This window comes from Thunnus maccoyii, chromosome 21, assembly GCF_910596095.1.
Source record: "Thunnus maccoyii chromosome 21, fThuMac1.1, whole genome shotgun sequence".
Classification (NCBI taxonomy): domain Eukaryota; kingdom Metazoa; phylum Chordata; class Actinopteri; order Scombriformes; family Scombridae; genus Thunnus; species Thunnus maccoyii.
This window is the reverse complement of record NC_056553.1, coordinates 22,536,489-22,550,621: the sequence shown is the minus strand read 5'-3', so window position 1 is coordinate 22,550,621 and position 14,133 is coordinate 22,536,489. Positions and strand designations below refer to the sequence as shown.

General features: G+C 40.7%; 2 protein-coding genes across 6 annotated transcripts in view; both read left to right on the top strand.

Annotated features, from left to right (window-relative positions):
* The window catches only part of slc12a7b (solute carrier family 12 member 7b), a 62,149-nt gene extending 57,521 nt beyond the window's left edge, over window positions 1-4,628 (top strand). For 4 of the 5 annotated variants that reach the window (XM_042398980.1, XM_042398982.1, XM_042398978.1 and 1 more), the window contains 3 exons: window positions 115-129; window positions 1,513-1,646; window positions 1,790-4,628. In XM_042398980.1, the coding sequence (XP_042254914.1) occupies window positions 115-129; window positions 1,513-1,646; window positions 1,790-1,881 (241 nt within the window). In that variant the 3' untranslated portion in view covers window positions 1,882-4,628. The remainder of the gene's footprint in view (window positions 1-114; window positions 130-1,512; window positions 1,647-1,789) is intronic. The other variant, XM_042398979.1, reaches the window with a different exon arrangement.
* A 6,294-nt stretch (window positions 4,629-10,922) lies between these two features.
* gfod1 (glucose-fructose oxidoreductase domain containing 1) overlaps window positions 10,923-14,133 on the top strand; it is a 30,944-nt gene continuing 27,733 nt past the window's right edge. Inside the window, exon 1 of the mRNA XM_042399778.1 lies at window positions 10,923-11,738. Coding sequence (XP_042255712.1) covers window positions 11,486-11,738 — 253 coding nt within the window. The 5' untranslated portion in view covers window positions 10,923-11,485. The remainder of the gene's footprint in view (window positions 11,739-14,133) is intronic.

The window sequence follows — 14,133 nt, the reverse complement described above, 5'->3', positions numbered from 1 at the left end:
GATGAGCCGTTTGGGACAGTTGGAAATATTTTGTGTGGTGGAGAGAGCTGGAGTAGCTGGTGTAGAAGCATCTAAGCCTGTTTCTGTTGTTCTGTCCCATTTTCCTCCTTCTAGAGAGTGGGAGAGTCTGTAAGTTGCATTCTCTTTGCCTTAGGCTGTATGTGTGTACTGCTGTGGTGACTGTAGCTTCGTTCAGTGTCCTCCAGCTCATGTGCTCGCGCATGTATGTTTGTGTGTTTGTTTGCTCATATTAATGTGCATGGACGTCCTGTTCTAGCATCATACAGTATGTCGGTGGATTAACCTCCACTGATTTAATTTGCATGGAATATGTATGACATTGTTTGTGTCCCTGAGCAAATTTGTGCTTTCCATTCATCCTTTAACAAAGTGATTAATACATTCAAAAATGGATTTGACACTAAAATTTGGCCATAAAATCAAATATGTTTATCTTATTAAGTAGAATGGAAAGCACAATTGTTGTTTTACTTGCCTTAATGTAATTTGGCTTTTGGCAGTTTCTGCTTCATCGCCTTGTGATTTAACGTTAGAAAAGTGATTAAAAAAGAGGCAACATTTTAAGAAACAGCACATAGAAAATGCCACACAGTGATGACCATTAATTAACAGGATCAGTTTGATAGACTACAGCATGTATAATTGGCTAGAAGAAACTAAACAATAATACAATGACGTCATGTTTGAGGTGTGATACTGCATGTCTCTTTTTGTCTTAAAATGATGCCTCTTTGTTTGGAAACGCTTCAGACCCCTAACCCTGCTTTGTCTTCTCATTTGTGTTTGAGGCTAACATGCTAACTTATTGATAAAATGTCACTGATATATGTGTTGTACTGATGGTGTAGTAGTGATCTTATAATTCATAAGCAAGTTAGAAAAAACTTCCTGTTGCTTTCTGTTACATTAGTTTTTTTTCAGTGTACTGTATAATAATACTGAATAATACTTTTTCATAGAAGACATTTTGAAATGTCACAGTAGCACAGGTGTAAATAATAAATGAATAATTCCATTCAGCTGCTTCAGTGTCAGGGTCCTGGTATTGTGCATGCTGGCTCACTATCACACTGGCATGTCTTACTGGGACACTTGAATAGAACAGTGTGTTATTGTGTTATTGTTAATGTGATTAGTAACACCTGTGCTTTTCCTGCTATGACAAGTCAAATAGTCTGCTGTGAAAAAAGGTTTGTTGTTTGAGAAAAGGCATAAAGCTAAAAGATTATCATAATCACAATCTCTATAGACGTCCAGTACACTGAGAGAAAATGTCTAAATTGCACAGTGCAAATCTAATTTTACATTTGATGAAGTTATAAAAGCAACAGTTGAGTTTTCACACAACGTAGGTGAAAGAACCACCTACTGTAATATCATGACTATTCCCCCTCTTATCACTACTGCACTGTTAGGTTTAGTTTAGTTTAGTGTGTACTTCATATGTTTTTAGTGTGGTTCTCTCTCACTGTGAGCTTCTTGTCAAACTAGGAACCAGTCTAACGTTCGTCGGATGCACACAGCTATCAAGCTGAATGAGGTGGTGGTCAACAAGTCGCAAGGTGCTCACCTGGTGCTGCTCAACATGCCCGGACCACCGAGGAACAGAGGAGGAGATGAAAACTGTATCCTCAGTGTGCATCATTCCGATTCTCATGTGCAGTGTAATGAATCCTCGCTGTGATTGGTGGGAGGGCTGTCATGTGTTACCGTGATGCTCTCTCTTTCTGTCCGTGTATGTTTTGTACCTTGACTGCCCTTTTCTCAGATATGGAGTTCCTGGAGGTTCTCCTCGAGGGTCTGAACCGGGTGCTGCTGGTCCGAGGCGGTGGCCGTGAAGTCATCACCATCTACTCTTAAAAAAAAAAAAACTCTCACGCCCCACCCTGCACACACGGGCTATTGCCATGGATACCAGTCACCGGGCATTTTCGGGGGAAGAAGCCTAATTGTCTTTTTTATGGAGGGCGGGGACTGTTGGAAGGCGGGGCCACTTGTGATTGACAGATGGTGTGGGGGACCTCAGGAAGAGGGAGACAGTTAAATCTGGCTCAGTGAGCGAGAGAGAGAGAGAGAGAGAGAGAGCGAGCACAGTGTGCGTCCATGCTGGGCCACAGTACCCCTGCAAACAGAAGATAGAGCATAGAGACACTTTATATTTTTCATTTAACTCTGAAAACGTTGTTATGTTACATTTTCATATTCTTTTCCTCTTGTGTTGATGTTGTCAAGTTGTCGACACTCACTGTGTAAAGATAAGCAGAGAAGTGAATGTGTGTTGATATGAACCTCGTAGTCTTTCATGTTGTCTGGTGTGGTACTCTACTCTGGGAGGCGCAAAGACGTTTGCTGGACCTGAGAACAACACGCACAGAGTTACTGAACGGATTTGAACTGAGAGTAGAAAATCACCTTTTTTAAAACTCTACTGCAGAAAGTCACTCATAACAACATATCTTTTTATTACAAATACAGTTTAGTGATCTGTATGGTCGGCATCACCGGTTTAGCTTAAATGTTTTCATTTTAAATAACTTGTTTTCAGTCTGAACTGCACAAGGGGCGTACAGTGTGTTTTAGAAGCTGCTAAAACATCCCAGTGAGGTCGCTGAGATCTCCCCTCAAGCAGCGTGTGTGGTTGTAGTGTTGTTGTTGTTGCTCTGTGGTTGTTTGCCTTGTCAATGATTTAGTGGAGGACTGGCTGGGAGGTTGTTGAACGTGCACCAGATGTTGGATCACCTTCTGTTAGGCGGTGTGGGAGCCTTTCAGATACTGGAATCTGATACTTGATAATCAGTCAATATTTCCCACGTTCAATGAATGCTGTTGTTTATTAGGGAAAATAGCCATAGTTCATATTCTAGGACCCTTTGTGAGCTTTATATGAAATGCACATGTAAACATATTTATGGTGTCTGAAGTAGTGCTCAGTTGACTGTAGATTTTTTTTTTAAATCAATGGGCTGTTTGACAGCGCACACTAGGTTCATACATCTGTAGATTGGCTAGTTGGTTTGCATATTGAATCTATAATTTGCCTTCAGAACTGTTGGCATTTGAAAAGGTGAACTTTTAAAACAAAAGCAAAATATTGACTCGTGAATTTGGAATTTCTTTGATGTGGTTTCATCCCATATCGTTGTGGTTACAGCACTGTTGACTTTGCACTACAGATCTCTCAGCACTTCAGTCACTGTGTACTCGCTCTTGGTTCTGTCGTAGCACAGTGACACTTTGTGCAGGTCAATACGTTTTGCGTAAAGAGTGTGCTCCGTTTAGAAGCCCATGAGATCATGAATAAAAGACAGCAAAATCCCATACTATATTTAATATGTTTCAATGTTGTTTTTATAATATTTTACCAAACAAAATGATTTAGCTTTGAGTCCCAGACTGAGTAGGTCAATTGTTATGAACATGTGTAGGAGAAAAAGTGCCAAAATGACTACAAAAGAAACTGTGGAAGTATTATTAATGCAACATATAGCACATTATTGTTACACTGACAATCTTTAATCTTTGGAAACCCTAAAAACAAAAGGCACAAGGATTTTTTTAATGCTAAAACTCCTCATCCCTGCCAGAATCCTTTTTGTTTTTTTTAAACTCTGAATATAAGTAAATAGAGGAAATGCAGCTATTAGTGCAATTTCCAGGGCATTTCAGACCATTTAACACAGGCTAAATGCTGCAAGTAAAGAATGACTTTCGAGTCAGAGCAAAGAAGGAAAAAACATTCAACCATTCCTCACGTGTACCTCCACAGTTTCTTTTTAAAAATTAGCTGTGCAGTATTTTGTAAAGCAGTAAGTTGTGTTTTCCTGCAGCTCTCTGCAGGGAAATGTGAACTTTGTGAGTCTGATTGTCAGTTATGCAACATCTGTGTTTTGTTGTGTTTCGTTCAGTTGTTGATGTATGCTTGTGTAATGATATAGTCATGGTCTCTGTAGTGTTTGTTACATTATTATTGATCTTCTGTTACTTTAAGTGTTAATTTTCAGTCTGATTTTGAAGGAAGGAGGCAGAGAGAGGCAGTATGTGTGAAGACGGCAGCAGTTGTCCGATTTTTTTTTTTTTTTTTTTTTTTAGTTTCTGTTTTGTTCCAACCCACCAGAAAGGCAACATGCACAACACACAGGACTGAAGAGCCCTCATGATACACCCTGGACTGAGTATTATGAAACCTTAGTGAAGCAACCAGGGTACAAATGAATAGTTTTAAATAATTGTCACTTGATAAATGAAGTTCAAACTATTTCAGTTTTTCTTGTTCAGTGTTATATTTTTAGCCACCACAGATAAAAACATGGCACAGAATAAATAAAGGTAAAATTGTCTAGTTTTAAGAAGTTTAAAACATTGAAAGTTGTAAATTATTAAAGACATTTCTGTTTGTTTTTAATTTGGTTACTGAGCTGAATAGCAGTAGCAGTGCATAAAAGAAAAGACCTTGAACAAAAGATGCTAAATAAAAATGTGTCTGGAGATAAATAGGATATAAGCAATGTGTGTTTCACAGCTGTGTTGTTTGAGGTGACTGGAGAATGTTATCTACCTCAAGGTGTCACTGAGGCTTGGCTGAAGAAATAAAAACTCGTTCAATCACATCTCTTTTTCAGAACTGATGTTACATGTGGAAAACTGGAAGGAAAAAAAAAAGCCTCTGCTATGCGAGAGGACCAGCAGAATAGTGTGTGTGTGTGAGTGTGTGTGTGTGAGTTTTCATGGTATGTCATTGTGCGTACCATTGAGAGGTGAAGCTGTTTGTGTTTCTGCTGTTGTCCGGCTCAGCTGGCAGGCCTCACAGGCTGTAACAGGAAGTCACTTGTGGGAGCACATTTAGAGGAAGGTAGCCCTGTAAATTGTATTTGTGCCTCTCTGAGTAATTATTAAAAGTGCTGAAACAATAAACAAAAAGTTGTCTGCGTCATGATTCCGGTCAGCTGTGATGAAAGAAGTACTGAGATCTTTTACTTGAGTAAAAGCATCAAAATAGTCAAAGAATACTCTATTACAAGTAAAAGTACAGAAGTATTATCAGCAACATGTACTGAAAGAATTAAAGTACCCATTGTGCAAACTGTCACATTGCAAAGTTGTATTTATCATATATGTAATACTGGAATATTGTTAGTGACACATTAACATGTAAGTAGCATTTTAATGTCATGGTGGATTTAATATAAACCACTACCACAGTTCTGGTCTTTGTACTGCTAGCTGTAATTACATTGTATTATATTTTATAAACTGATGCTTGTGTCAACATGTAAAATCTGACAAATAAATAGAAATTCATGGTTTTCCCTCTGAAATGTACTGGAGTAGAAGTTTCAAGGATAAAATGGAAATGATTAAAGTATAAATACCTCAAACTTTTACATAACTACAGTACTTAAGAAGGTGGTTTATTTTAAGTTCCTCTATTTAGATTATACCAGATTATAACAACACAATAACAAACAGTACAAAGCAAAAAACACACAGGACACATTATAGAAAAATACAAAGCCACACACAACAGCACATCACATACACCCACAATGTCAACCAGAAATCAACAATGCAAGCATGTCAAACCAAAAGCAAGATTCTTTGAGAAGACCATGAGATCAAATCCAGACTCAGTGGCCACAGAGCTGAGCAGCCTTCAGCAGATTCTTCAACCTGGTTCTGAATGTACTGACTGAACTGCAGCTCTTCATATCATCAGGTAGGACATTCCACTGAGTTGTGGCTTTCACAGAGAAAGCTGACTGTCCAAACACAGTGCGACAAAATGATATAGTACAATCTTGTATAGAAGATATTCTGGAGGATCTAATAGAACTTACTTAACGTGTGTACACAAAGTCACATAGTGGAAGAGGGGCCAAACCAACCAAGAACTCAAGAGGTTTTATGGCTGTTTCTCCAGCCTGCCCCCAACATGTGATGCAATAAGACATATGGGAAAGAATCACAGCTGCATAAATATCTTGGCTGCATCCAAAGAGAGACAGTTTCTAATATGTCGAAAATTTGCTAAGTTGTACTTTATGGTTTCAACCGTTTTTTTAAAGTTGGTTTCTTAAAGTTATGCTGGATTATCATATAATGTAAAATTCTGTTGATTTGCAGGCTGAAACTCATGTGAAAGAAAACGGACACCAAATCTTTCAGAGACAGAGAATGTAACAGATGTTTTGGACAGTGGAGAATGTGCAGACATGTTGCAGAGACACCATTCCTCCACTAGAGGGCAGCCTCACCTTGAAATGAAAAAATAATCTCTGAGCCAAATCAGGCATGTGCACATTTTTGTATCAGATGACCTCCAAAGATATAGTTCCAAATGCATCATTACTATTAACAAAGTTATGTGTTCACTGACCTTTGCTAGTCTGCCCACATTTCTCCCACTACAGTCAGAGGATGTGGTGTCATCCTCCTCTTGCCAGATCTACACCTCCCTTTCCAACTGGACAATCAGCTATCCAGCACTGACAAGCCTGACCGGACTGGTCACATGATCCCTGTCTCACACAAACAAACCACACCAACATCTGATTCAATTAGAGCGTGACCATGACAGAGAGACAGAGAGGGAGAGCATACCAGAGACTGTGGTACAACATGATCGTTTGCATGTTTACAGTGTTTACAGTTGTTCCTTTATAAATCAGAGCAGCTGTTAGACATTCTTTTGCTTTACTAGTTATATTCTTGAATATAAACTCAATATATATTAACTTCTTCCTCCTTCTAAGAGGCATTACTGTAATTTAAAGAGGAAGTTATGTACAGCTGGTTGCAACAAAGGCCTGAACCTGAATCCTGTTACCCAACAGTCCACTGTTCTTTGATTTCAGTGAGGAACTGCACTTTTCATGTAGTTTAAATTCATCTTTCATGTCCTGTCAAAAAGACTCCCTGACAAGAACACCCCTGAGCTGTGGCCTTGACTGACCTTTGACCTCTTACTGCCAGTGTTTGCCTTTCACCACTTTCTCAAACACACACTTCCAGTCCAAAGTACTGCCTCTCTCTCTTCTGTTCACTCTGTGCATTGTTGACCACATCGATAGGAGAGACTGGATGTTGACAACATGACCTGATGTTTGTGTTGACACTGTACAAATGTGTGTGTGTGTGTAAGAAAGAAAGAAATCTTCTCGTTGACCTCTCATCACCAGTAGCACAACCACTTTGGACATAGATAATTGTTACGTGAATAGTGCACTCCAGTGTATTACAGTAAGCTTGGCCCATATTGATTTGAACTATGACGTTCAGCTTTTTCCATCCATTGAAATCTTGCTGATGAATCCCATCAGTTGCAGGTCAGCAGAGGTCCTGCTGAGAAAAAAAAACACTGTCAGTTGTGGATGTCATGTGTTAGGCAATGAGCAGGTGAACAAAAGGTTTTAGCTTTCAAAAAAGTGGCTTTTATGAAAACTTACAAAGCAAAAAAGGAAGCAAAAGTAACTAAATTGGGACCTAAAAGAAGTCAACAAACAGAAGTGAACATAAAATACAGAAACAAACAAACTGAACCGAGACAAAATTGAACAACTGACTTCAACAAACTGACTGGACTAAATGACACAAGAGGGGAATAGATATACTGAACCATTATGATACCTGAAGGGAGCACAAAACAATATCTACAACACTGTAAGTCACTCTGCTGCCTTCAGAATATGTGTCAAACTCAGCTAAGTTATTGTAATGCAAAACTAACTGAGTTAAGTTCTCTGAACTTGAGAAAATAAGTTCAATAACAATATTAAAGGTACAATATGGAGTTTTTGCCCATGAGTAGCGCTACGCTGGGAAGAAGTCTGCTAGCAAGTAAACATGGTTATAAAGAATGTGTGATTTAAAATATGTTAAAAAAAATGTTTTGTGAGGAGGAAATCATTCAACACATTTGTTGGGACTCAAAGATTCACACCATGCACTGTGAAAAACCCTGAAACTGAATATAACTGTTATGTGTTTGTAAGACAGTTCCACAGGACACACGAGTGTTTTCTGAACAGGATGACATCATTTGTCTTCCTCCACCATTACAAATCACTGTTGAAATATGAAAACGTTTTATGATGAAACATCATAGTTTGGGTTAAAATGACTGCTTGGCTACAGTTAGGGGACCTTTGTTGTCATGGTTACAATAACAATTATGTAGTTAAGAGTAGGGAGCAATGGTGGTCATAGTAAAAAGACACGTTGACTTGTTAGGATGTTTTTTTAACAGACTAATTATTCCTACAGCTGCTAAAAGCTGTTATCTCTGTAACATATATCGTTGCTATAGGAACTGAGTTTATTATTTGTCTTGTGGCTTCCCCTGATGAAGCTACTTGGTTCCTGTATTAGTGAAGACAACACTGAAGGCTAATTTCAGTCACTTTGTTAAAGTTGTAAGGGGGGTAGGGAATGAATTCAATACTAACCTTCATCATGGATACCATTGTAGTTTTCATCACGTATGTTCAAACTACAAAAAAGAAGGGCCTTTGGAGAGTTTTACCTCTGCAATCTTGGAGGTCAGCATTAAGTTAATGACAAAAGATGAATTCATCTCACTAAATTCATGTATGATGTATTACAGTGAAACAACTAGAATTACTTCAATATACAAAAATGTTCCCTCCCCAAACCCACCTGTGCTGTGGCAGGCGTTTGGTACAGTCCAGGTGTAGCCATTTAACACCAATCATGTAATCACTCACACTTGTTGGCTGTTAAATTATAGGAAAATTGCCTTTAACTGATCGTTAATGAATAACTTAATGACTAAAACAGACAAAAGGTAAAATTAAAGAACAATGTGAGGGTGGGTGGATGTGATATTACTAGTTTTTAGTTTGTCAGTGTGGCTTTTGAGGTGGCCGTCATAGCTTGCAAATGATTATTCTGTACAATGGTTTCAGGTCAGTACTTACAAAATCAACTGCCTTGGAAAATCCTGAGTGAGACCACAGTGTGTGATGTGTTTGCTCTATTAAACCGTGCAGGATGAGATGATGTGTGGAGGAGCGCAGCAGCACAGCAGACTCAGCGATGATGAAATTCAAATCCTCTCTTCACTTCAAAGACTCTTTATCCCTGCCGCAGAATCCAAAGTAGCTGAACTCTATCACATCTTAAACCTGACAAATGAAGCCTTTCCCGTTGACAGTGTCTGTTTTGTTGCGTCCTGTCAGACTGTGTTACATGGGTCCGTGAAGCATACATGGTGTAGTATAAGGTTGAGGTTCAATTCCCAGTACAGCAGAGTGAGTGAAGCTGCACAGTAGAGCTGGTGGAATGTTTGCAGGCTGAAGTGAAAGTGGATTCTTAATGAGCCGTTTCTGGCAGAAATACAGGCAACATTCAACAACCAGAGGAGAAAGAGAACACAGCACGTATTACAGCTGCTGATATAATGGTGCACGATAAGTGGGAAAATAACACGGTGTTTTCATTCACAAGTATGCAGAAAATCCTTTTTTCCATCTGAGGTAGCACCTCTCAAAAACAGCTCATGTAGAAGTTCCATTACAGAATTTTTAAGAGGATACAAAAACACAGATTTCCTCTACAGTTTGGATCATTACAGCACATAACATACAGTAGCAGTCAAAAGTCTGGACACACTTTCTCATTCGAGGGAATGGGAAGGTGTGTCCAAACTTTAGACTAGTAGCTGTATAAAATAATGATGATATAGGAGGATCACTTTTAATTCTTTACTTTATTGAGTACTTCAAGCACACCAGAGTCCCCAGTAGGAATATTATATGGATTTGTATTAGTGTTGTAACTCCCTTCGTTGACCTGGAATATTCCAATATGACTGTTAACACATTTACACCCAGACATTAGCTGAGATCTGTTTTTGTTGTTGTTTTTTTTAGAATAACTTGCAGTACAGCTCCCCACTGCTACAGTATCATCCCTTCACTGGGCTAGCCTGCCCCATTCTGTCCAGGACCTGAAGGGTTAAACTGGGGAGGAGAGAGACGTGAGCGCTGTGTCAAGTGACAGAAAAGACCGGAAGTTGTCCAAGATTTCCATCAAAATAAAAGCGTGCGGGTTTTTTTTCTTCTCCTCCCCCCACTAATAATAATCATGATAATAATAAAAATTAACGAGACTTGCAAGCAAGTATAACAGGATTCAAACACCACGATACATTTCATAAGTGAAGACTCACCAAGCCAAGGGCATCACTGATTAGTACAAAGGATATAGAATTACTTAATCATCAACATAAAAATACTGAAATACATAATGAAACTAACCTTATCCCATCATCCTCACATGCTGTTGTCTCAACATAGTCTAAAAACTTTTGTGCAATGTCTTGTCTGCTATCTATCTTTGAGTTTTGTGAGATTTTTAAAAACACTTTAACCTTCATCCTACCAACGTATTTAACATACAAGAACTACAGACTGAATAAACTACTGTAAGAAACAACCATCATAGCAAAATGTTAACTGATTTCCTCTCGAAACATGATTAGTTATGTAATTAATGTCATGTGAAAAAAACAGATTATTATTATTTTAGGAAAGTTACGGTTAATTTGCATATTGTGTAAAATGGAAATATATACTTTTCTTTAATACAAATTGCTGCTTTTATCCCAAGTACAATATTTTCACAAAGCCTTCAAAATGACTGACAGAGTGCCCCTACCCCCCTGATAGTGTGTGATATTTTAAATTAGCCAGACCCATGGCAAACATGAACTCAATGAATAGTTCTATCTATTAGGTAGGATTAATATAATAATGTCTTTCAATGGCGCGATAATGATGGCAGCTGTTAATAAAGCTTTATTTTGAAAAACATGTAGCGCTTCCTGTCAGTATGTCTAACTTGGCATCGCAGGTTTGAGCTGCAACATCAATAGCAGCCTTCAGCATAATAGCGCTGCTGCCGCTGCGGGATCCTCCGGGGAGCGGACAGAGGGTGACGGCTGTGTCTCTGTCAGTCTGCCGTCACATGAAGCACATTTCTGGCTCTCATTTATTCCTCCTCGCTTTATCTGAACGGAAGGGCCTGTTTTAACGAGGAAAAAACAAACCCTGAAGGAGGTGACATGCCCTTCACTGCTTGGCGCAGTGAGTGCGCTGATCGCTGTCAGACGTGGACGAGGTAAAGACCGGAATGGTGCATTTAAATCTCTCTTTCTAACGCAGAGGAGCTGACTCGGTTTTATATCTGTTTTCGGATTATTTGCTGGGGGGAAATAACGACATTACATGCCCGATCGCAGAACCGGAGCGACGGGGAAATGCAGCACAGCGGGTGTTTGACTGCAGGTGGATGGCCAACCTGACGGTCCCAGCCGCCGCTTTGCTGCAGCTGCAGCGCTGGCTTCGTCCGGAGCTTTGAAAACAAACTGAAAACCAACAACAACAACAACAACAACAGCAACAACAGCAACAACAAAAAGACCAAATCAGACATATAAAACCGAGCCATGCTTCCCGGGGTCGGCGTGTTCGGCACCAGCCTGACCGCCAGGGTGATCATCCCGCTGCTGAAGAATGAGGGCTTCGCTGTCAAAGCCCTGTGGGGCCGGACGCAGGAGGAGGCGGAGGAGCTCGCCAAGGAGATGAACGTACCGTTTTACACCAACCGGATCGACGACGTGCTGCTGCATCAGGACGTGGATCTGGTCTGCATCAACCTGCCGCCGCCTCTGACGCGGCAGATCGCAGTCAAAACACTGGGTGAGTCCCTGCCGCTGCCGCTGCTGCCGCCGCCGCCGCTGCTGCTGCTGCTGCCGCTGGGCGGGATGGATGCTGCGGCCCTGGCGGGGTGGGGGTATGGGGGTATGGGGGCTGCTGCTGGGTGGCGAGCTGACAGACAGGCCACTGATACCTTTACTTGTCAACTTTGTGGGTTTGTTGCGCTGCAGTGGAGCAGACATAGAGTCCAGTGAAGCAGGAGTTGAGTTTATAGGTGTGGTTAGGGAGAAGGGCTTATTCATACCATGAGCAACTCCATACATCTCTCATGACAGCAGCCCTCCTTTATGAATCTGCCCTCTTGTCTGACCTATTCGAGGCTGCTGCTGTGCACTAGACTTCTCTTTCTTCTCTGTGCAGTAGTTGTGAAGCTCACTCTGGCTGGGCGTGTGTTAATACTGAGCACGGGGACTCCCTCTCTAACAAAGCAGCTGGTCAAACACTAAACTTAACCTGCCTTAGAGAAACTGACAGACTCAGGACTCAGGAAGAGAAGTCTGAACTCAGGAGCAGAGAGGCAACACAAAGGGAGGTTGTTCTAGTTTAAATCTGGAGCAATGCAGCTTATTTTAGAGATCACATTCAGGAGCTGCGGAGTGGCTGTGAAAGAACAGTGGCAAGGGTACTGAGCTGTACTCCACACAGGCTTTATTTACCCCAGCGTTTGGCAGCAGAGCTCAGCTGGCAGGAAGCTCTAATAGGTCAGGTTTGTGACTGAGAAACTAATGGGTCCAAAGATGCTTAACATCCAGGGAGCAACTTATATTGCACCTTAGCTTCAGGACATTTGGCAGTGAGAATACAGTAAAGCTGCAATTATAATTCTCATTATTTTTTATTAATCTTTTGCTGTTCCTTAAAACATAATTTCCCAGAGGCCAAGGTGATGTCTTCAAATTGTGTGTTTAATTTACTGCCAGAACAGCTGGCAACAGATCTATTAGATTCACTGATCTAACCGCAGGATCCATTCAGTAGTTGTCCTGGAGCTTTTTATCATATCACATGATCTTCAGTAGCAGGTGGAGTTTGCCCAGTTGTCATGGAATTGTGTCCATGTTTTTCTGGGCACTTAAGGCAGAGTGTTGCTGAAAAAACTGTTGACAATAGAAACTCACCACACGGTCCATGCAATAGCTATTCTGAAGCTTTCAGTTGTATCACATGATCTTCATCAGTGCCAAAGAAGATCATCATCAATTCATGGATGAAAAGTCCATATGAAAATTTAAACATCTGGGCAAAATCTGCTGAGGAAGATCATATGAAAGAAAGCTCCAGAACAACTACTAAATGAACCTTATGGTGATTTTTCTCTCATCATATATGAACTGGTTCTGTACCACAGCGGTCATCAGCCAAACAAGTGAGGGGGTTGAATGGCTGTTTCTCTAATGAGGGGGGTTGTTGTGACTGTCAATCACCTTCACGTCACTCGTCACACTCCTGGAGAGCAGCGCGACCTGACAGCAACAGGAGCGACTCCATTAGCAGTCTGAGTGTGTGTGAGGTACAGAGATAGAGGGAAGAGCAGTGTGTGTGTGTGTGGGGTGGGGGATTATGGATGGAATATGTCTTGTGACTGGACTCGACTGATGTGAATGTCATAGGTGTTATTACTGAACTGCTTTTGACTTCAGCTGAATGTCATGGTGTGTTTTTTTGATCTCAGGCGTCACCTCGTGTTTCAGCATTTACAGTCGAGGCTCTTTTATTGACATCAGTGCTGCATAATTAGCGAGTTAAGTTTGAATTAGAAGCGTCGGATAATGCTACAGACTATAACCTGGTTGAATTGGGTGTGTTTCTAAAGGGCCTCCTCACACTGCTGTTTTTGAGAGTGTCCGTAAAGCAACGTGACTCCCAGTGTAAACATGTAACTTCTGCCTCGGCATCCCAGCATGAAGATAAGGCCACTGTGGCTCCATTCATTCTCACACTGCTGCCTTGTTTGCTCGTTGGCTTCAGTAAATTCTGTGGAGTGGCAGCGTGTGCTAACAAGAGGGACATGCCCGATGTACAGTAGACAGTGTTTGTTTATAGCATGACCACACTAATGTCAATGTATACACTATGTGCACACGCTAAATCATAGGCAAGACTAACATGTGCACATGCTAACACGCATTAAATCTCTTCCCTGTTGGTTAGTGAATAAGATCTAATTCATGGGACTTCTCTTTATTCCCTTTCCACATCTTACAGTGTTTGTGATGGAACTGTGTGAAGTTTGCACAAGACTGCTGATCAGGAGCCGTAATCGCTAATTGTGTCCCAGTGAACTTGACTCAACCTGCTACAAAAGCAACTTGTCAACAGCCATTCTTTTTCTCTTTCCTCTGGGCTGGTTTCCTCACAGCCTGTTCCTTCCCACCCA